Here is a 23,999-nt window from a genome sequence, read left to right as displayed (position 1 = left end):
ACATGGATTATACTAAATGATATAGAATCCATGACCGGGAAAGAGCAATTAGCATAAAAAAATATTGTTTTCACCAATTTTGTAACAAATTTCTATGAATCGATATCTACGTATTGTGATTTAATAATTAAAAAAAAGAAAAAATAAGATTTTTTTTTTGGTACAGGAAGCTTAAATAAGCTTTTTTTTTTTTTTTTTTAATCGTAATGTATCTGCTGGACGTGTGGGTGCACAAGAAACCTCGAAATGAGCAGGCACGCTGACAGGTTCCCGTATTTGTTTATTTCTTCGATTTTGTCGTTGTATTTTGGAGGTAGTCATTGGAAGTGTCCGTGTGCTCTCACCTTTGGCTTGACGAATTTAGTCATTCGTTGTAACCACTAGAGGGCGATAAAAACACGCATCTTCAAGTAGCCATCTCTGTGGGAAATGAGAAGGTATCATGTCAGTCTTTACTGTAACACGTTATCTGCTTATTAATTCGACTGCTTTGCTCAGGTTTGCCTCCCATTGTCAGTCTTCACTTGAAGCCACTAGTGCGCATCATTTTAATACTTAAATCAGTATTAAAATGATGCGCACTAGAGGAACAAGGAATACAGAATGCGAGCTATAATTTAAGTTCATCTATAAAACATGAGACCAAAACTAACCATTTATTGTTACCGTGTATGTTCTATAGTGGTCTAACTGAATGACTACACCAACTACTTCCGGTATTTCCTTCATAATAAACACTAGCGCTTTAGCTTTCAAATAAGTGATGAAAGAAGCTTCAGTGAGCTATGTATTACTATCAAATATTACATATTAGTACATTTTAAAATTATATTTACATATATGCGTGTTCTGTACGAGAGTCCCGGAGGAAGGGGACTCGCAAAAAGAAGTTAGACATTTTATACTCCAGTCCACGGGGTGGCGCTAATGCACATTCCTGATGCTGTCACATGGTATAAGAAGAAGAGAATACGGAAGTGGGTTTGTTTACTGGCTGGTTTTGGAGGCAAGTTTCTGATCAGAAAGGTTTATTGCGGTTCGGAACTCTGTTTTATGTTTTAAAATCTTTACTTCGGTTCTCGAAAGTGTCCAGAACATATAAAGGCTGAGATAAATTAGCTTAACGTTAGCTCCGTGTTGCACCAGCGTTAGCGGCACATTACGGTAAGGACTTAGTCATCGTGGAGTAGAGCAGCTATTGGAGGAAAGGCATATTAAACTTGGCTTTGCTAGTGAAAAAGCAGCACGTCTTATATCGCTTCACTTCAGCTTTTTAAAAAAAATGACCATAATTCATTCATTAATTCGGCATCATTTGTTTAAATAAATACCAACGTTTTTCTATAAATGAGTCTAAATAAACCTAGTGCCTCAGCCTGCAGTCACACACATTTCTCATTGTCTTTAACGATTGCTTGGGGTTGAACAGAGGCTTGCTCAGCCCGTTAGAAGCACGTGTCAGATGTCCAGTCTAATACATCAGCGTTAGTATCAGACTGATGTGCTGCATCTGGTGTAACCTAAATCTTCACTACTCGTATGGTCACAGGACTATTATATATGATTGTATGCGAAGGCTGGCACCAAATTAAACGATTTAGATATTGAACATAGGGCCGGTCAAAAGCATCAGTGGGGCAGACAGTATCAAGAGGCATTGCACCACCAGTTAGCCTGTGAAATTGCTCTTTTAGGTGAAAGGTTGTTTATTAGGTAGTGGTTATCACTGGACACAGGAGGTGAGTGCTGCTTACTGTTGGAGGTTTGTGAGGTTAACTTGCTGCCATTTCTCTTACTGCTTTCCTGCAGCAAAATGAATGAAGACCCAGTCCAAACAAACTGCAGTAAAACACTGCTTGTCCACCACTTACCAGCTGAGCTCAGCGAGGAAGAGAAGGAAGACCTCCTGAAGTATTTCGGAGCTGAGTCAGTCAGAGTCTTCTCAAACAGGGGCCGCTTGGTACGTTTCTCCTCACAGATTATCCCATGAGCTGTATCATCCGGACATTCATTTGAGTTGCCAGGCAGTCTGAACATGTTTGTCCATTTCCACAGAAACATGCAGCCTTTGCAACGTTTAGGAGTGAAAAGTCAGCGGCAAGGGTAAGAGTTTTGTTTGAGACTTCCTCTGGTTTTTCTCTCACTTTGTCCTGTATGGTCTTTTTCAGTCCCCTTAACATCTTTTTTTTTTTTTTATAGGCTCTAAGCAGACTCCATCAGTTAGAGGTTCTTGATCAGACACTCATTGTGGAGTTTGCAAAAGGCCAAGATCACATAACAGTGCTAAAGGACCCGCCTGTGTCAGAAAGGTGAGCTGTCTGAATAACCCCGGGCTGCACAGACCTTCATTCTTATGTAAATTGATGGACTGTTAATGCCTCTGTCAGTTAACAGCAGATGATTGCATCCCTTGTATTGGTCTGAACCTCCCCTCTGCCTTTCTGTAGTGGTGAAAATGTCAAACAAGAGCAGAAGAAGCAGGAGAGCAAAAAGCCAAATATTCCCATCATAGAGACGGGCGTTGCACCGAGTCTCGGGTAAGAATGAAAGCATGTCATCATGAAGCTGGTGTGACATGAGGGAAGGAAACATTTTATTTTTATCACTTGTTTTGTTTTTTATTTTATTTTATTTATTTTTTTGGCTGATGTTATTCTCTAGTGCATTATTCATTAGATACCTTGTAGATTTCTAGTCTTTGTTCTTTTTGCCATTTTGTGGGGTTAAAAAAAAGAAAACAAAAACACTATATCGCATTCTGCCTTTTGGTGACAGGCCCTGTCTCCCATTACCCAGAGTTTGTGAGTCATTACCTGCCCAAACTCTGTCTTATTCGATTAAATATGCATGTGTGACACATGTTCTCCAAACTGCGGTCAGAGTGTTGCCAGTTTGGCTATGCAGAAACTGCCTGGAGGCTGGCTGACAGTAAACCTGGATGAGAATCTGAGAGCTGTAGTTGGGAGCTGTCAAACGCCTTGTGTCCAATTAGATAGCCAGGCCGCCACTGAGCGCCTGACAGGCCGTCTGTCCTGCCAGTTGGTGGGACCAGGTGGTCTTTGATACCTTTCACTCCATTTCTGACAGTTTGTCTTGCTGCTGCTGCTACAGCAACCCAGACTTAAGAGCTCCATATTCTAATACTAGTCTGCACAAACTGAGAGAATGTGCTGTCTGGTTAGACGAGTATATTGCATTTGGGTGTGTTAGAGCTTGTAGAAAGGTTGGATTAGGGACAAATTGAGATGTCCTGCTAGCTGCACTTGCTGGTTATTTTGAGCTTGAGTTCACCAATGACGGCGTATTTTAAATCTCCTGTACAGCAAAAATGTGATTGTAGACTAGTGAAGAACTCTGTTTTTCACTAGTCTTTGGTTCCTTTTATGGACTAAATAATACATTGAGGGATATTAAGTGAATTTAAAATACATTAATCTGTGCTTTTAAAAAAAGGGGACTCTAAAATAGTGGTCAGCTATGCTCATTTTCTTAATTCAATCGTTGTATAAGCAGAAAGGCTAGAACTGCATTTTGTACACATTTACATTTTTGTAATTTGTTCTGTGGCAAATTATATGCTAATAATTAAGAAAACAATTTTACGTTTTCTTTAGAAATAAGTAAAGTCTGTTTGAGTAGGTGCAAATCAGACAGACTCAAATGCCAGCGGGTGAAAATAAGCTTCAAGATTTTAATAATATCTTTAGCGTCATAATGCATGTAATGATTACAGAGTTGAAACCAGATATTTAAACCCTTTCAATCAGATGACGTCCAGGATGTAATATAGATTTATTTTACTGTGGAGAGCTGTGGCTCAAGATGTGTATTTGAGTTGCCGCAATGAATTTAAAAACATTTTTTTATGGAAGTCATGGATGAGCTGATTGGATTTTTGTGGGCAAAGGTCAGCTTCACTGTGATATGCTGATGTGTTGCAAAACATGTATTTTTTTTTTCCTGGCCATTAATAATTAAAGAGCAGAATGGGAGATTTTAATCATCTTGCAAATTTCACATTGATGCAAACTGGAAAAAACTGAGCTGGGAGAGGCATACAACCACAGTCCGACTTTATCGGCGACCCCTACTAGCTGTTTGCTGCTAGCGACCAATAATATTAGCTGCATTTATAATGGTCGGTAAGGGAACTTTTTAAAAGTAAAGAGGAAATGGGAGAAACACCCTTCAACTATATTATGAGTGTTGATGTTTCATAGTTTGCCCACCAGAGGGCGCTTTGCAACATCCCTGTTTTTCAATTTTAAACACAAGAAGCACATGTTTGGAACCACAAGCACAACAACCAGCTGATCCAGTCAAGTCGGGTAAATAAATGACTACATGTTGCAAATGTTTGGAAAATCTAAAAAAACCCAAAAAAAACCAGTGGTTCAAAAGATCAGAATGACTTTTTAAAATCCTTAAATATCAGTATCGGTCGGGCTCTGTGGTTAAGTCCTTAACTTCAGCTTGCTTTCATTCTAATTGGAGAAGTTGTGGTTGAGCGCTGGAACAAAGGAGAAATGTTTGTGGGAAAAACATCTTGCTGATGACGTGGCTTCAAGCCGCAACACAACAGAATCTACATTCACAAAATCAAATGATGACGAAGGTGAGTTGGAGTGCTGTTAAGGCACCATTTACCAGGCCTCCGCACCTTTAACTGATGTTTCTAGTGGCAAATTAAATAACTCTCTCCTACCTTCAGTCTTTGCTCATTAGTCTTGAGTGTAGGTGAATTTGTTGTCCCACGCTGTGTAGATTGGCACCTTAAGAAATCTATTTCCCGAGGACCAGCCTTGCTGTGCTGACACGGCATGGCTTGTGCTTTTAATCTTAATGATAGGCCTCCTAGCAAGAGGTAGGGCCACTGCCTGGGCCACACACTGATGTGTAACTGTTGTTTTGACATATAGTCATGTGAAGAAGTTTATCCCATAAAAAGTATTTGAGAAAGCAAACGCGTGATTATCTTTGAACAGTGCTTATAAAAAGAACAAAAAAACAAAACAGGGACGTGTTACATAATTGTCAGCCCGTCTCTGACATCGTCTTGCTTTAACTTTTGACCAGTTTATATGCAATATTCATTCATTCTCAGGATGTTTGAGGGTTTTCTTGCATGATTTAATCCCATATTTTCAGTGGGATTAAATCCGAGCTTTGACGAGACCGTTCCTTCTCCTCTACCTCTCCGTTTCTCATGCCGAAACCATTTTTTGGTGGATTTGCTGCTGTTCTTAGGATCATTATCCTCTTCAAAAGTCACTTCTGGTTCAGCATTAATTCTTGGAGCAGATGGCCTAAAATGATCTTCAAGCAGTCCTTGGTGTGATGCCGACTTTACAGTTGAATCAGAGACTGCAAGGGACATGCTCCGTAAAGCCATAAACTAACAGCATAACTCCAAAACACTGTTTTTGATTTGCTAGTACAGAGCTCATTATTCCTAAAGGTTGGGTGTTTTCCTGTCTGGTCACCGGCCAAGCGTGGTTTAGTCCTTTCTAGGATTTCTTGGCTTCAGACCGTTTCCGCCTGTCGTTCCCCAGAGCAGACTCGGATCACTTGTGCTTTAATCTGGATTCCAATTTTAGATTTGAAGGTGAAGGAGATAAATATAGAAGTGTACATGCTTCGTTCCCGTTTGACTGCTTTGTGTATAGAAATTGAGAAAATGACTGAATTTGTTTAGAGTAAATCACCTTCATCTGTATGCACTCATTTGAAATGGATCGAGTGTTTGCTCCTTCAGATGTATTCAAAACGTCAGTTGTTTCCACGCTAATTTCCATACTTTTTTTTTTTTCTCGTGACTGTTTTTCAGTGAAGGCTTTATTGTATTTAAGGCAGGGAGTTGCAGGTTTAAACTAACACTCTTTTTTTTTTTTTTTTTTTCCCCCCTCTCTCTATGTCTCCTACAGGTTGAAGTTTCAATCAAATCCCACTTTGAAATATTTATATCCACCACCCTCTAATGGCATTCTGACAAATATAACACACGCCCTCATGAGCGTGCCAAAGTTTTATGTTCAAGTGAGTAAACACAGCTTCCTTTGTGTGGTTTTATTTGTTATTTTACCTTGATGCGCAGATGCTGGCCATAATAATGATGTCCCTGTGTTCATTTTTGGTAAGTGGGAATTAGTGCAGGAAAGAAAAAACTCAAGCTAATGTGACAGCATTTCGAGTCCGTACATTTATATTGTAAAATAGGAATATGATTCTGGAATAAGTGTCCCAGAGGTTTTTGAACTGCATCCAGGCTCTTAAAGATCAAACAGCAAACATTTGCCTTTTAAATCTCAATTTGGGAAGCAAGTATTAATAATAAACCATAAGTGGGCGGCATGAGTTATGGGTTTAACATTTCCCTGGGAGCCGCGCTGCCTGGATTTTAATTGCTGCTGTTCCCCGTGTCAGCGGCTTGGTGGTGCTAGTGTGTTTCGGAGAAGCTCTCCCAGTGCTCTGCCTCATCGTAGGCATCTCACTCGAGCCTCAATCTCACCTTGATCCTCGTATTTGTATGCGAAAGCCTGGAAATCTGTTTTACATATGGAGCCCGAGTTTCCGGCTGCCTGTTTGAGAGCGGCAATATATATTTATATTACCTGCTCTCTCTCCCCCCCAGCCTGTGCTATGAATTTTCACTGTTCTCAAACTCGTATCTCAAACTATACAGGTACTTCATCTGATGAACAAGATGAATTTGCCATGTCCTTTTGGCCCAATCACAGCCAGACCACCCATGGTAAGCTTCTGTACACCATCACTGAATGTAAAGCTCTTTCCAAGTGTGTAAATGTGAAGGTTTTTGCTTTTTAAAAAAGCAGCACGTGTTATGTTTCACAAAATGTACTTCTGAGAGTTAGACAGCTTGTTAAGGCAGTAACACTCAGCTGTGTGTCTTTAGGTTGATGAGCAGAACTATAGATCCCTACCTTTCCTTAACTTTTTGACTTTCCCAAATACAGAGACTGAAAGTTCTTAAATGTAAAAAGAACATGTTTGAGCAGTAAATGTGAGCACTTTTCCCAGATCAGCCAAAATATTCCTACTTTCTCTCCATTCATAGTTCATATTCTTTTGTCAAAATGCACATATAAATATACAAATTTATTTAAAGTTAGCTTATTTATTAATCATGAGAACTTTCATGTGTTCACGTCACACTTTCAGATGCAGGAACCCTTTGGTATGATCAGTATTTCTACACTGAGTACTCATAAAAGGTATTTTATGAGTACTTTATTCAGACACAGTCTGTGTAAACTAATAATACACAAACAGGGAAAAATAATGAGTAAATATTCACATTCAGAACTTCTCCAAAAACTACTTTGAGTTTGGTGTTTCAGTAAAGCAGATGCAGGTGCTGCTCTTCCCTCAAATGAATGGTTGGCATGAACCATACCTCAACAAAATCACAGCAGGCTTTATACCCAAAGCTGGAAAAGGCTGCAACGGCCGTTCTAAAGACCTGAGTGCTCATCAGTCTGCAAAGTGCCTACAAATAGGACAAATTCAGGACAGGTTGCTACTTTAGCTGAAGTGGAGTGGGCAAAGATCACACAAGAACACAGTGTGTAGTCCTGCAAGAAGTGAAAAAACAACCCGAGGGTAACATAAAACTACCTGCAGAAATCTCTTGGTAAACTTGTGAAATCCTTTTTGATGTCTCAACTGTTAGAAAAGCGCTGAGAAAGAATTGTGTTAATGGAAGGACACCCCAAAGCGCTACAGTCCACAAAAAAGGTTTGCAAAATAGGAAAAGAAAAAAGAAAATCAACCGCCTGTCCCAAAACACTTTCCTTTGCTATCATTGAAGGAATAATGAATTTTACAGGAGAAATGCAGGCAAGAAGTCAATGCCCTGAAGTTTAGGGGAGGTTGGGTGATGCAACAGGGCAGTGACAAAAAGCACACGAGTAGATCAACAGAAGGATGGTTAAAAGGATGAAACTCGCAAGACAGAGACCTGACCTTAACTCAGTTTTCATTCTGTGGCATGACCTGAGGAATTGTGTTCAATCAAAACATCCCAGAAATATTGATGGACTGAAACAGCTTTGTAAAGAGGAGCGGTCCAAAAAGATGCCAAAAACCATTTGGAAGTGTCAGAAGCAGCTACAGCCAAGGTCTGATGGAGGCTGCTGCTATTAGAGGGTCCGTTAATTATTAAAGTCAGGCTTTCACTCGTCTTTTCCAGCCTTAGTGATTACAAAAGGGTTCATATACTGTACACATGCAAGCAGCAAAAACAGCAGAGACAGAGAATACAACAGAAACTTTACATTTAACTTTATGTAACTGACATGGTGGTTCAGAAGCAGAGCAATGATGCTCAGTATTCAAGGAAATTCCAATGTTCAAAATGTCAAAGTCATAGACAAAAAACCAATTGATAGGATGTGAAGGGAGAGATGCTCTCTCATGCAAAATGTCCAGGGAATGCTGTGTCCAGCTGTGCTAGGAGTTTCCTTTTTTCCTCTGACACGTTGGTTCTATTGTGCGCTCATTTTCTTACATTTTATTAGTTATTAGAAGCTGGTCGTCAGGTTGCTCAACTGCAAAAATAATTGTTGTTTTTAGTACCGTAAAGTCGTCTCCTTTGACTGTTGTCGAATTTCAAAATATCTGTATTTAATTTAAAATCAAAATCGGCCATCGCTTCTCCCATTTGTATGCTAAGCCATGTAATTTTCTTTCCCGCAGTTTGAACTCCTGCCTCCTGCTCCACCCATCCCCATGCCTCCTCCCTTCCCTCCCGATTATCCCCCTTTACCAGAGGAGGAGATGGAAATGAGCAGCGAGGAAGAATCCGAGTATGAGAGTGGAGACGACGAAGACAAAGAGAGGTGAGGCGACGACAGAGTGCAGCACAAACACTGTTTGAGACAGTCAGACTGGCTTTCAGATAGTTTTGCACCTCATCATAGCTAACGGTCATGCCGGCGTATTAACATATTATTCATCAGTATTAATCTTTCTAGAGAAAAGATTAGTTGCAAACGTGTGTGGAGACTTTCACATCTGTATCTCACTCCCTGTCATATTTTCTAAATATGCATAAAGCTCGTGTAGATCCACAATTGTGTAAACGCAAAGATTTTCGTGTCTGACTTTTGCTCCACTTTAGCAGCAGGAGACAAACTAAAGGGCAAATATGAATCTTTGAACCTTACATCGACGGCGTTGGCTGGCTGTCAGTGGAATGATACTGGCATGGTTTGGGTCACTGCCAATCGATATGAAGTTGCTCTGAGTGATCACCTTTATGGTGTGATGAAACATTCCTGTCCTGATGGGAGTGGTATCTTCCAGAACGGCTGTGCCTCCAGTGTTAGGGTCTGAGGACTCGCTGAATGGTCTGATGAGTAAAAAAAAAAAAAAACTAGTGTGAATCATATACTATTGTCTTTGCGGTCACCAGGTCTCCTCCCCAGTTGACCACCTATGGATGATTTTAGACTGACGTGTTATAGAAGATAATCACCAAAGTGATGTCCCAGCCCTCCAGCTGAGCTCCAGAGACCTGGAAAATCAATGATCCTTCTGCACATTTACAAATCAGAATATAAATTTAAAGAATTTTTTTTATACATTTCTAAATCTGATTACAGCAGATATTTAACTATCCATATACATTTGCAAATGTGTGATTACAGTACTAGCTTCATAGATTTTTTTTTTTTTTTTTTTTTGGACCAAGTTGGATGATTTCCCCCTTATTCCCTATGCTTGGTTTATTTCAGGATTGTTCGTCTGATGGGCCTGGTCAACCAAGCATGCAAGCGACCCTTGAGACCAAAAACAGCTTCAAAACGAAAGAAGCCCAGGATCAAGGATCTACTCTATGCTCCCAAGCCAGACTCTCAGAGGTAGACCAAAGGCACTCATGCATGTCACAGTCCTCACGCATAGCTCATCTCAGGACAGTATTCACAGGCAGCTAAAGAGAGAGGGCAAAAACCTCCAGATAATAAGTCTTCCTCATAAACACAGCCTCGTGCGGCTCGGAGACTTATCGTTTCAGCATCACACACGCACACACTCCCTTAATGACAGGCCACAAACTCTGTTACTAAACTATAAATATACACAAACACACAGTCTCCTGGCCACATGTTTGTGGACTGGGAAATATCTCAGGTTGACCAGAACAAAATATCCTGAACCGTAAGGAGCTCAGGAGCTCAGTTTTATTGTAGGTTATTTTTAGAGATTGCAGTTGAGGGTAGCAGTGATTGTCTTTGTTGTCCTCAGTGCTGCGACTCTGCAGCCCTCGGATGTGTTTGAGCAGCCCCACGCCGCCGGTCCGAGGAAAATTGAGTTCCGCATTTCAGCTCCGGATGTAGCAGCTGCTGTTGAAGGAAGTAGGCCAGCTCAGCCTGAAGACGACGAAGGCAAAGGTAATCCTCCCTCCCACAATTTCTGCTGTCAATTATGTTGGCTAGTTTTACTGGATTGAGCTTTTTTGTTGAGTCATGACAGTTTCCAAGCTGATGCCTCTGAAACTGAAGATCGAGAGATATTCAGTTTCGAGTAATATAAAGAGGAAAGCAGGAGGAAGTTTAGAGTAGTTAGTCAGTTGTAGAAATTCATGATGAGTTTTTTTTTTTTTTTTTTTTTTTTTGGAAAAGGACAAACAGAGCTGAGATAAAGGAGCCTGCCATTGTTGAAGGGTAAAAATAACTGTTTCACAGAAATGGTAACAAAAAAGGTACAAAAATGAAATTGAGACTTTTTGTCCCAGTTATCAAAGTTATTGTTGGTCCTTCTCTTGACTGAACTTATTTAAGTTGTACTGATGACATTGGAAAGATACAGTTCAGCCAGAGTTACTGTTTGAAAAGGAAATTGAGATAGAAGAAGTCGTCCATCAACCACAGGTGGCTTTGCAAGACCGTAATTTGTTTGTGTTTAGTTATGCACAAGACATGAAAGCTTGAGGCACAGACGATGATCAATGTAACATAATATGATTAAAGGATTACAGAATGACAAGGATCATTTCACAGTAAATTATCTGTTTTTAATTTATTTACATTTTAAGGTACAATCCAAATGCTTGTGCTTAAATATCACAAGAAAGATATTTATTTATTTTTACTTTTAATTGCTGCTTAACTTTTAGTGTGATTCCAAAGAGGGATATACAGGGAGTGCAGAATTATTAGGCAAGTTGTATTTTTGAGGAATAATTTTATTATTGAACAACAACAATGTTCTCAATGAACCAAAAAACTCATTAATATCAAAGCTGAATATTTTTGGAAGTAGTTTTTAGTTTGTTTTTAGTTTTAGCTATTTTAGGGGGATATCTGTGTGTGCAGGTGACTATTACTGTGCATAATTATTAGGCAACTTAACAAAAAACAAATATATACCCATTTCAATTATTTATTTTTACCGGTGAAACCAATATAACATCTCCACATTCACAAATATACATTTCTGACATTCAAAAACAAAACAAAAACAAATCAGCGACCAATATAGCCACCTTTCTTTGCAAGGACACTCAAAAGCCTGCCATCCATGGATTCTGTCAGTGTTTTGATCTGTTCACCATCAACATTGCGTGCAGCAGCAACCACAGCCTCCCAGACACTGTTCAGAGAGGTGTACTGTTTCCCCTCCTTGTAAATCTCACATTTGATGATGGACCACAGGTTCTCAATGGGGTTCAGATCAGGTGAACAAGGAGGCCATGTCATTAGTTTTTCTTCTTTTATACCCTTTCTTGCCAGCCACGCTGTGGAGTACTTGGACGCGTGTGATGGAGCATTGTCCTGCATGAAAATCATGTTTTTCTTGAAGGATGCAGACTTCTTCCTGTACCACTGCTTGAAGAAGGTGTCTTCCAGAAACTGGCAGTAGGACTGGGAGTTGAGCTTGACTCCATCCTCAACCCGAAAAGGCCCCACAAGCTCATCTTTGATGATACCAGCCCAAACCAGTACTCCACCTCCACCTTGCTGGCGTCTGAGTCGGACTGGAGCTCTCTGCCCTTTACCAATCCAGCCACGGGCTCATCCATCTGGCCCATCACGACTCACTCTCATTTCATCAGTCCATAAAACCTTAGAAAAACCAGTCTTGAGATATTTCTTGGCCCAGTCTTGACGTTTCAGCTTGTGTGTCTTGTTCAGTGGTGGTCGTCTTTCAGCCTTTCTTACCTTGGCCATGTCTCTGAGTATTGCACACCTTGTGCTTTTGGGCACTCCAGTGATGTTGCAGCTCTGAAATATGGCCAAACTGGTGGCAAGTGGCATCTTGGCAGCTGCACGCTTGACTTTTCTCAGTTCATGGGCAGTTATTTTGTGCCTTGGTTTTTCCACACGCTTCTTGCGACCCTGTTGACTATTTTGAATGAAACGCTTGATTGTTCGATGATCACGCTTCAGAAGCTTTGCAATTTTGAGACTGCTGCATCCCTCTGCAAGATATCTCACTATTTTTGACTTTTCTGAGCCTGTCAACTCCTTCTTTTGACCCATTTTGCCAAAGGAAAGGAAGTTGCCTAATAATTATGCACACCTGATATAGGGTGTTGATGTCATTAGACCACACCCCTTCTCATTACAGAGATGCACATCACCTAATATGCTTAATTGGTAGTAGGCTTTCGAGCCTATACAGCTTGGAGTAAGACAACATGCATGAAGAGGATGATGTGGACAAAATACTCATTTGCCTAATAATTCTGCACTCCCTGTACAGACCTTTGCTAAAGGTGGATTTAATACTTCCAACAATAAAATATGATCTCTGTAATTTGCTTCTTCCAACCTGCTGCCAGAGCTATAGAGCTCTCAGTGAGTTACTAATAAACTTTATGAGGATGCAGAAATGTGGTAAAGGTGAAGAGCAGAAACTGTAGAAGGAGGTAGGACAAGTCATCTACTAATCGGAAGGTTGGTTCTTTGATCCCAGGCTGCTTCCAGTCTGCATGTCAAATAGCCCTGATCAAGATCCTAACCCAGAGCTGCTCTCCAGTGCACCAATGAATGTGTGTGCATGTTCGACAGAGAGCACGTGCATGAATAAAAGTGAATGATGAAAGTTGTGTAAAGTGCTTTGAGTGTTCAGGTAGAGTAGAAAAGCTTCAGACATTTACTGCGTGTTTTAAATTAGCATAAGCAGTGTTAAAATATGACATCATTAAGAAATGAGAAGTGGCAGCCATGACAACTATGTAATGATGCAATGTTAATTAGTCAGTTTCCAATGTTGATTGTGCTAGTTAACCATGATCACACATAGCTTTCAAGCACTTTCTGTCATTGACACATGCTGATGGATGTATTGTCCATGTCCTGGCCACGGATATTTCAGCATGTGGATTGGAGAAGTCAGGGATCAACCCACCGACATTCTTTATGTGGATGACCCACCCGAACTTTGCTTTCCCCCCCTCTATTTAAAAAAAAAAAAAAAAAAAAAAAAAAAAAAAAAATCCACATGTGTACTGAGCCACAGATGTGGAAAATTGTTAAATCTCTAGCATGTGAGAAACAAAGGCTAAGTTGTATTAAGACATGCAAAAAGCTACTTTTATAGTTACCGTTAAGATAAATCGGACCAATGCTGCAGTCTCCAAATACATCGCAAAAGTTTAAAGATGGGTTTGCTTATGTCCTTCTGTGCAGCTGAGGCAGTGTAGGGATTTAGTTATTACTATACATCATGTTTATTATCACATTGATGCAGGAGGTGTTTTGATGTTCCTATTGACATAAGTTAAAGCCCGCACCATGGACGAAGTCGCAGCCAAGTGTTACACAGCAGTATATCACGGTAGCAACTGCCACCAAAAAGGTTTAACCATTATCTGTATGAGCAAATGTCATTGAGGGCACAGTCTGTGTTACTTGTCAGCTGTGCAGTTCCCTGTTTGCCTTATCTCCCTGCTCTCTAGCTACAACTTCACTCTCTGGCAAGTCCCTGCGAAGTAAAATAGATCTCAAAGTCAAACACAAAAGATTTCCTAAAGGCAGGGGAAAGATAAACTATGACAGGTGGCTTTTTGGATTAGTCTTGTTTTGGGGAAGTGGAGGTGTGGGATCCGATAAACAAGCTATTTAAATGAAAAGGGGAGGTGGGGGTAGATAAGGAGGAGGATAATTTTGAAAGCAGCGATCTAGTTCTCTGCAGAGAGTGTATCAGAAAAGCTCCCCAACGCTGCTTGCTCCAGTGCACACACACATACACCTTGCGTGGGTGACAACTCCCCCCACCCTCCTCGGATTTGTAGAGGCTCACTGCTCTTAGTAATTCCATCTACAACGTGTGTGTGTGTGTGTGTGTGTGTGTGTGTGTGTGTGTGTGTGCATTCATGTGCTCCTCAAAAGAGTTATCCTTCCACCGCCTTTCAAACTCATGTTTGCAAAACAGGAGGAATTTTGATTACAGTTCTTTATTTCACAGAGACTGAATGTGCTTATGTTTGCTCGTCTTCCAGTAGTCAGCGCCACCAACTTTAACCTTCCACCTTTTTCATTATTTCTTTGCCGTATGAAACCCTGTTGTATTAATCCCGACAAAGAAATCATTATTTCCAACTCGGATTATACTGATGCCACAGTGAGAAATTTAAATATCAATATGTTAAACTAATTGTGACCAAGAGGATTTGCTTCCACCCTCCCATCCCCATCCAGAGCTGGTGTTGTTTACTGAAGAGGATAAACATTTTGGAAGTGATTATTTCACCATCTGCTACTGGTAAACACTTTGAAAACCTCAACTGTGCTAGAGGGAGAGTGTCATCCTCCTGTTTTTGATACCATAAAGCGGTTGAGCAGATCTAACTTTAGTGGCACATGAGAAATACGTGCATAATTAATGTAACAATGTGATACACAGGTTTTAGCACGCTTACACTTTTCTCCCTTAGCATTGTCCATTCAAGTGGATCAGAGCGAGATCAAGCCCAGCAGCAATGAGGAGGAAGCAGAGGCTAAAGGTTTTGGGAAGCTTTACTTCAGCACGCAGGCATCAAAGCAGCAGGAGGAGCGCAGCGACAACGAGCAGGATCTCGTCTCAGATGTCATCTCGAGGAAGGAGCTGGAGAAAGGACGGCTGTCAAGAGATGGTAAATGTAACGCACAGAAATGTGACAGATTAAAGGAAAAGGAAACATAAAGTCTCTTAGTAAAGGGGTTGGGCCACCTCGTGCTATCAGCGTCAGTGCACCTTGTCATCGATTCAAAGTCTTTGTAAGGATAAAATGCATAGTGTGATGCAGGGTGTGATCTAGTCACTGCAAAGGCCACAGGATCTGAGTCACATCATTTTCATACTTACCAGATTAATCGATCAGTAAGAAACGATCCAAAAATGCAGTTTTAGGTTAGCTATGTGATTACAGTAGTCACTTTTTCATGGAACTGTTGTTCTGTTGGTCCAGTTTATTGTGCATCAGCTGCTGTGTCAGTTTCCAAAAGTCCTTGCTTTCCATTTCAAGGAGCTGTAATGTATTCTGATTCCCTCCTTTGTTTAGATGCGAGTAGAGTAGAAGCAGTAGATACTTTGAAATGCATATTAGCGTAAACTGCCAGTTAGCTGAGAGGCATCATGGCTAAAACAAAAAAGAAGTGCAAATTGTGGAAAATCTGCCTTGAAAGAAATCCTTCACAGAAACAGGAGCTGGTGGTAAATATGGAACAGCATTTTCTTTTGGCATTGCAAAACCCTGCTTCTAATTAGCTTCTACTGACTGTGACCATCTAATATTACACTCACCTTTTTTGAGTGCAAAATATCAAAGCATTCAGCGTTGGCATATTGTTAATCTGAAACATTTTAAGACGAGATAAGGGAGTAAAGTAACATCGTTCTCCCTGTGTAGAATCAACAACCCAGCCGTGCAGTCTACCTTTAGTGGTTCACATGTTTGCTTGGCAGGCAAAAGGTCACTGGTTCAATTCCAGCCAGTTTTTGTTCTGGTGGTAATTCCAGCCCCTTTGTGGGTTGCATTGGGAAGAGCGTCTGCCGTAAAGCTGCCAAATCAAACATGCAGAGCTTCCCACTGCGGCAGCCCCTTGTGACAAGCGAGCTGTCGAAAGTAGCTTGACTGTAATACTTGTTGCCGCCGATCAGTTCCTTCCTAGATACTCTACAATCAACTGTAAGTGGTATTATTGCAAAGTGGAAGCGGTTAGGAACCACAGCGTGTCGGCAACAAAGTGGCAGCCACATAAATTTACAGAACGGTGGCGCTGAGTGCTGAGGCGTATAGTGGCTAAAAGTCACCAACGCTCTGCTGACTCATAAGACATCAGCTCAAAGACTGATCTGGTAGGTGGCCCAGTGCTTTTGTCTATCTAGCTGTTGGTGTGTGTTATATAAAACTTTGAAACAATCAGCTGTAAGTGGTATTATTCCATTACTCAGGAAGGCCAAAAATGATCAACATTACTGACATTAGCAGGGTTGTAGGGATGATGATGATTACAAGTCATTTTCTCTAATGAGGTTGTGATTTTAAGATTCCGTTATCGTAATTATTTACAATTTATCCAGTGACTCACAGACAGAATTATCATTTACAGGTCTACTCTGCTTTGCAGGGCAGGTTAGCTTAAATTCAGCTTCAGGGCAGAGCTGCTTTCAAATCCTGCTGTTTAGTTGAATAGGTGAAAACACAACTCCAAATAAACACTGACATTCCTCTGGCTCTGCTGGCCATTTGCATAGGTTTAAATGTGGAAAAATGCACATTTTCATGTATATTTAAACCATTTTAGACAACTTTTGTTTCTCCCTGGCATGAGAGCAAATTTGACAGAAAGGTAGACCTTTATTAAATAGTTGGGCTATCCAACCAATACTTTACGTCTCACGTTCTCTGACGCCGTGTTTTTAGAAGCACGTATACACCAGCTAACGCACGATATGCCCAATTACACTGAAAAACAAGTTCATACATGTAATCATTGCTTTAAAGTCATGGAGCTTCTAAGCCTAGTTCTTTCTCAATCCTGTCTTAAATAAAACATTGAGCGGATGGTATTGAGTTGCAACGACTTTGAATTTATTTAAATTTTTTGGTATAGGCAGCCCTGTGATCCTTTGTACCAGTTTTTTTGAAATTCACCTTGCATCAAGGCACCCCCTCCTTCTCTCTTTTAAAACAGAGATAAAAAGGATGTCTGTGTTTAAAAATTATGAACCTGGCGAGCCAACCTGCAGACTATACGTGAAGAACATTGCAAAGCAAGTGGAAGAGAAGGTAGGTCCAATTTTAGCTCTTTGATCCACTTTTATGCGGTTGTTTGGTTCACTGGAGTTGTTTCATGAGAGTCTGGGATCATCGTCCTATATATTAAATTGGCATAGCATCAGTTATCTTTAAAAATGTCTTGTTTTAGAAGCTTGACGATAACTATGCTATTGCATAAAGCAGCCATGGACTGATGTGCAGAAATCGGGTTGTGGGTGTTTTTCTAGCAAAGCTTTACTTTTCTAATCCTAGTGATGATGCCAAGCAGTGATATTTGGTGGGGCTACAAATAACAGGTGCCACTACCTCATAAAAGGTGTTCTTGCAATGCATTATATCAGGATGATGTCATACATTACTACTGTTTGACCCTATGCTTCCTGGGAAAATGGTGATATTTCTTCCCTTGCATTTGATACGGAAGCTGTTCAGTGAATTCGCAGGCCTTCTTAGCCGTAGCTCACAGCTGTGAGTAACGGCCCTGGTGAAGGTGAGAAAAAAAGGTGGCAGCGAAAGTGTTCTCTGTGTGGGCGTCTCTGGGCTCACCTGAAGGTCAGGCTGCCTTAATCTCCACCGTTAACCTCCCGGCTGTGTCGAGCTGATTTATCCAATAAGCTACTTTGTTGCCTTCTAGTTCGCAGAGAGACTCAATTAAGTGCGAAGCAAATGTGTCATCAACATTTTGGGTTAATATTTATTCAATTTTGTAATGATGCATCACAAAAAATAAATAAAATCCTAATCATTTTTGCTGCTAATGTTTATTATTTGTCTTCAGGAGCTGAAGTACATCTACGGGAGATACATTAACCTCTCGTCAGAAGAGGAGAGAAACATGTATGTTAACATCAATCCTCCGTATCATGTCTTTACTTCATATTAACACAACTTGTGATTCACTCCCCCCCCAAGTTTCTCTTCATGAGCTATTTTTTGACTCTAGCAATTTGTCACTTTCTCTTGAGAGTTTTTAGTTATTCATGCTGACACTGTCTTGTGTTATTAATAAAGTACCTAAACTGATGTAGAGATCATGAGGGACGTTTTTATGTTTGTGCATCAGCACTACTTCAAATGAATATTCTACCTGAGTCATCAAACCGAGCTTATGTTGAGGACAGACTCTGAACACATATTCAGGTGATAAAAAGGAAACTGCAACTCTGTGAGCCAATCAGTTTCTCACTTTAGTGACCTGCTTGGCTTTTTTCTTTTTTTCTTTGGCGTTTACAACAATTAGTGACCTCAACACCTTCGAAAAAGAGTTCTGAACACCAGCTTTTTTGCAACAGTGAAAACATTTTGAGTGTTTAAACTGCGAAAATGTTCAATTTCAAGGGGAAAAAAATGAGTCATTTGGAATTTGAAGGCGGCAACATGTATAAGAAAGTTGTTGTGGGGCCGTGTTTAACATGGTGTCGCATTCACTCTTCTTTAACAACAATCTGCAAACATCTGGGAACTGAGGAGACCAGCTGTTGGTCTGCTGGGAGAGGAATGTTGTCCCATTATTGTCTGATTTAGAATTCTAGCTGCTCAACAGTCCTGAACTTTCATATTTTTTAATTTTATGATGTGCAAAATGTTTTCAGTTGTGGAAAGGTCTGAAGTCATCTACAAAGATGTTTGTGCAGGATGCAGTTTAGCATCGTATTGCTGAAATATGCAAAATATGTCGTCTGTATGAGAGCTCTGTTGCTCTAAAACCTTTATATATGCATATATGGGGTATGCAGGGTGCATGTTTTCCAAAAATGGTGACCTGCCGCCGCTCGCACTGGAGACATTCACAGCTGAGTGCAAAGTGGTGGGAATAACAATTAGCACCTCCAAGTCTGTGGCCATGGTTCCAGAAAAGGGGTGAAGTGCCCACTCTGGGTCAGGGACAAGTTCAAGTGTCTCTGGGTCTCGTTCATAAATGGGGGGAGATTCAAAATGAGCTAATGTTTTTCTTAAAATGGTACATTTTTTTTTTTTTTTTTTTTTTAACCTTCAAATATTATGTATGATTTTTTAATATCCTATTTTAAGTTAATTATGGGGGTTTTGAAAATTGGGAGATTTTTGTTTTTAATTGTATTTTCAACAGCATCTCAGGTTTTTGGGGGAATTGATGATTTATGCAAATGACAGCTTGTCTTTAGTGAATTCAAATAAACTGTAGCACAGAAAAGCTGGTCCTAAGAGAACTAAGGTGAACGTGAGTGAATGTTGTCACTTGATAACTTAACCAGCTGTCTGCAGCTGCTCACTCACAGTCAGCTGTGCAGCAGCAAAATTAAAGACAGCTTTCTGTCGTCTCTAAATTTCTTTGTCATCACAGTTTTAAATTGTTAATGTGTGTGATTACACAGCTGTTTGTCATTAACATGTACTTATATTGATGAAGTCAACCTTAAAATAATGATTTAGTCAGCTACCTTTTTCTGTCCATCTGCTTACCTGATGTTGCCAAATGATTAGAAATGAAGAAGAGAGATTCAGTGTTTGAGGTTTCGCTGTGTGCTGGATAGACATGTTGTGTTCAGTGTAGTTACATGCCTAATGTTTTGGTAGTAGACTGCACTTTAATACAGAGTTTCAATTATTCTACCAGCTAAATATCGACTCAGTTGAATCAATTAATTGGAATAAAAACCTGCAGGTTGCTGGGTCTCACTAACGCATGACCGACAGCCACTGTTTTATGAGCTCGCAGGAGCAGATAACATTTTCCTTTTGTAACGCTGAAAAGCCAGAGCTTAACGTTGAGTCGACCCGGCCACAAGCTTTGAATGATAATGATGTGTCTTTATTCCTGTTCCATAGGTTTGACATTGTGTTAATGAAGGAGGGGCGGATGAAAGGGCAGGCCTTCGTCGGACTCCCCAGTGTGCAGAGTGCAGAGAAAGCCCTGCAGGAAACCAACGGCTACGTACTTTATGACAAACCTCTGGTTGTTGTATCCTTTCTGTCAGATGAAACAAAGACAACGTGTGAATTCAGGTTGCACTGATATTTGTTTGGATTTAAAAACGTAACCATTAGTGTGCATTATTTAGCGTAACAATACAGTGCAGGTAAAAACATGGTAAACAGAAGGAAATGATCTAAGTGGCTATGACATGTAAGTGAACGTGCAGAAAATGGTACAGACATCAAGGGGTAGTTGAGAGATGATTTATCAAGTGGGCACTTGCTTTCACAGATGTGCTTTTGGCTTTGGTCCTCGGTACCTTCAGGAGGATATGGTCTAATATCTGGCAGCTCTGAACCACCACCTGTTTTTCTTCCTCTTTCCAGAGATAACCATGCATCAACATTTGAACTTGTTTAATGGAACAAGGCTATTGACTTTGATAGTGTTTTAATGTGCATCCTGCACCCAATTAGCTTGTCGACAGCATATTAGTCTTTCAGCTCAAAGAGTGAACAGAGATGTCTGCAGCATAATTTACTTCAGGTGTTGTCCTGCATTCAGCTGTGTTGCAGGAAAAATTAAAAAAAGAGGATAAAATTTTTGTCTCTCAGTATCAATTCAGTTTTATTCATATTTATAATATTTTAGCCACTATGTGATTAGTAAAGTGTGGGATGGTCTTTTTTTTGGTTGTCGGTTTTTTGTTTTTTTTTGTTGTTTTTTTATATATATGTCAGAAGATATCAGTATGAGGATGCACTTTATTTATTCCAAAAGTTTGGACGTTATTCCAAAGCAGGAGAACTGACCTTGCTACATATCCAAATACAAAGTAGCTCAGAAAGCTTAAAAATAACATTCAGAGGGAGCTAAATAAATAGGAAATAGAAAAAAATTTAATCTAAATAAATTAAAATCTGAATATAATGCAATAAAAGATTAAAAGATGTCTTCTCAGTTGATGGAGTAGTCCAAGCGGCAACAGCAGTGTTGGGAGAAGCTCACTTGGCAGGCTGACCTGAAGTTGACATGTTAACTTTGTTACCTTTCACAGTCTTTCTGATCTCTATGTCAATCTCAGCTGCTTGACTCTTTGACATTGCATTTATTGGTTCCTCTTGTGTGTAATGCTGTACCTTTCAAGTCTGTTTGATTAAAAACTAATTTGATGGAGGCTGCCAGTAAGATTAGCTTAGCATAAAGCAAGGGCCAACCAGGTAATGACAAACAGCTGTGCCACTTGCTATTGCACCATTCAGTGGCTGCTGGCTACACTGATAAGCTTGGTGTCAACGTTCTCATCCAACTCTGAGCAAAAAATAAATTTTTCCCAAAAATTATTTATATAATTACTGCTACTGTAAAAATGTTAAGATTTTTAATCCCAAATTTTGCTCTGGATATTAAGTTATACGCTACAATTATTATTGTATAATTAGTCCTTTATTCTGAGAAATGTTTCCTGGATTGGCTTGTTTGCGTACGTTTGTTGTAAAATGAAATAAGCATGTACTCGTAGCTTAAATGTGATATTTTTCTAGTCTGTTTGCAGTATCAGAAAGTGAACAGAGGTTCATTCAGGTACAGATATCTTTAGGCAGAGGACAGCCAGTCCCAGTTTGAATTCCCTGTCATGATTTTTTCAGTTTGCCTGAGACTGCAGTATGGCACTTACCAAGAGCTGCAAAAATTAGTAAGCTTAAAGAAAACCCGGCATAAAATCCTCATACGTTTTAGTCTGAGGTTTGTTAGCAAAAACACTCCAGTCACAGTCTTCCACACATTTGGATCTCTTCTCTTTATTTAACCTGCTACGTGAGGTGAACTGTTTATCAGTCTGTATGATTATGGTTATGTCACTGAGTAAGTGAGGCAACCTCAGGAAACCAAGAGACCCAAACTCTTATAAGGTCAATTTTGGCCAGAAGTCTTCTGGCATTTATGAACAAATAGCTGAGACCTTTACTCAGATTAAATTCATGAGGCAGTGAGTGTCACAAGGAAGAAGGCCGATGTGGCCTAAAGCTGCTCTGTGCAAGTTCAGAAATAAATGACACTCCATGGCTGTGAGATAATTAATGAATTATAGATTGCAGTAGTACATAGAATTGAAAATATTTGCTGCCCCAGACCTTAACTCTACAATTCTCAGCAATTTGCTCGATCTGCAAGACCGAAACAAGACAACACAGCTACCAAGAGAGGGCCAAAACAGAGGTGAAGTCAGCAGGTGAGCGATGATATGGTGATGAAATGATAATATGGAAATGATTTGCCTTTTCTCATGATGCCACTGTGCATATATAGAACAAGCCTTATGTTTATTGCAATGGTGTTTTCGCTTCACAATTATGTTTACACTTTATCTATTCAAGATACCAAGGCTTGATATTGTGGCCCAGCAGAACCATTTGTATCCTTATTGTGTCATATCCTTTGGGGAAAAAATGAGGGGGGAGCGGTTTAACTGCAGAAATTGTAGCACAAATATATTATTATAGTATAGCTTTTTTTTGGTTTCTTTTCTTTTTCTAGCCTATTGTATCTTATGTCTTTTTTTAGCACAGACTTTGTAACCATAAGCTATTTTTGAATCTTAAACTTCTTCATTGATTTCTGCCCTTTTTGACTGAATTTCAGGTGGAGGTCATCAGAGCATGTTTTCTTCCTTTCTGCCATTAAATACAATATTTTATTAAAATTATTTTTGTCATGTTTTATTCCAATCATCGCCTCAAACACATGTCAGCATTTGCGCGTACACTTCAGTCAAACTATCATTACTGATTATCTTTAGTCCCAAACTTGAAGTCCTGTCAGCCGAGTAAATACAGACTGGGGAAGGTATATGAGATCGAGATTGGCTCTGAAGCAGATGGTAGGCTGTCAAAACAGTAGGGGGAAAAAAACCCACAGTCCTGAAGAGACAGCAAACAAACCAAACAGACTGCTGTGTGTGGAAAAATTGCTGGGACTGGGTTAGCTTACCTTTACAATCCCTGGCTGGCTCCATCTGTGTGATTATAGAGAGTAAACCTTGGAGGGTGAACTTCTCCCCTCAGCAGCCATCATATCTAAAGATTTGGAAATAAAATTGTTTTTTGTCCTCTAGGTATGAGCAATACTGGAAGTGTGCTTTGGCTCACGTCAATCACAAAGTAAAGTTTGTGATGTCGCTGATATTTAGCCATCAAAAGAAGAGAAAACGTTAATCTGATGATGTGAGAAGATCGTCCTTATGTTAAGCTTTCCCCAACTTGGAGTGCTTTAAAAGTAGATGCAGAGCAGCCGAGGGACACCTTTTTACAATGCGTCAGATCCATACAAGGGTTGCATTGTATCTTTTCTTGTATTCGCTCGAGCCGTTCTTCTCAGCTTGCCCACACACAGTAACATGCGAGCCTCCCGTAAACCGGTGGTGGTGTTTTTTCTTTCTGAAAGCACACGGATGTACCCTTCACATACACCTACTGTTCTATCTTACAGGTTTTTAATAAATTTGAATGCACACATGACACGTGTACAGTGCAGCCTGTGGAAGGGTTCCAAAACGGCAATAAAAAAAAGCATACAACAAAGAATAGATTTAAATGGGTCGTGATGAATGTGCAGATCAGTATAGGTACGAGTTGTCTGAATACATCTATTTTCAGGGAATGACAATATGTACTAATTACTGGATCTTCCTTGTCACATTTGACAAGTTGATTTTAAAGTGGGCATACTACCTCCTATTAGCTGATACTCTACCACCAATCACAAATCAGGAATGTGTAATCTGCTAATGCATCACACAATGCTGTTTCATTGAGTTATCCCCCCCCCCGTGTGAGCGCAAAAGGCTTCATATACCAGCTTGGAGGTATGATT

General features: G+C 40.0%; 1 protein-coding gene across 3 annotated transcripts; it reads left to right on the top strand.

The window, feature by feature from the left end:
• Nucleotides 1-928: 928 nt before the first annotated feature.
• On the top strand, nt 929-22,833 carry rnpc3 (RNA-binding region (RNP1, RRM) containing 3). Of its 3 annotated transcripts, none has more exons than XM_040036219.1 (16): nt 929-1,006; nt 1,810-1,960; nt 2,056-2,103; nt 2,200-2,309; nt 2,448-2,537; nt 5,925-6,036; nt 6,683-6,751; nt 8,716-8,858; nt 9,756-9,881; nt 10,267-10,412; nt 14,903-15,100; nt 17,145-17,239; nt 18,009-18,067; nt 20,039-20,171; nt 22,282-22,359; nt 22,770-22,833. In XM_040036219.1, the coding sequence occupies exons 2-15, from the start codon at nt 1,814-1,816 to the stop codon at nt 22,348-22,350; spliced, it is 1,545 nt and encodes a 514-aa protein (XP_039892153.1). In that variant the 5' UTR covers nt 929-1,006; nt 1,810-1,813; the 3' UTR covers nt 22,351-22,359; nt 22,770-22,833. The 3 variants fall into 3 exon arrangements, with proteins under 3 accessions (XP_039892153.1, XP_039892151.1, XP_039892152.1); XM_040036217.1 differs by having other exon boundaries at nt 22,505-22,833; XM_040036218.1 differs by lacking the exon at nt 929-1,006 and adding an exon at nt 1,019-1,164 and having other exon boundaries at nt 22,505-22,833.
• Nucleotides 22,834-23,999: the final 1,166 nt, after the last annotated feature.

The sequence above is a fragment of the Simochromis diagramma genome, unplaced genomic scaffold (genome assembly GCF_900408965.1).
Source record: "Simochromis diagramma unplaced genomic scaffold, fSimDia1.1 OVJJ01000271.1, whole genome shotgun sequence".
Classification (NCBI taxonomy): domain Eukaryota; kingdom Metazoa; phylum Chordata; class Actinopteri; order Cichliformes; family Cichlidae; genus Simochromis; species Simochromis diagramma.
Note: the sequence above shows the minus strand (reverse complement) of the source record. Positions and strands in the feature narration are given on the sequence as shown.

Bases quoted from the DNA above. Each gene is read 5' to 3' on its own strand.
- rnpc3 (XM_040036219.1), top strand. From the start codon at position 1,814: ATGAATGAAGACCCAGTCCAAACAAACTGCAGTAAAACACTGCTTGTC. The intron at 2,104-2,199 runs GTAAGAGTTTTG...TTTTTTTTATAG, and splicing joins GTGAAAAGTCAGCGGCAAGG to GCTCTAAGCAGACTCCATCA. The intron at 6,037-6,682 runs GTGAGTAAACAC...CAAACTATACAG, and splicing joins TGCCAAAGTTTTATGTTCAA to GTACTTCATCTGATGAACAA.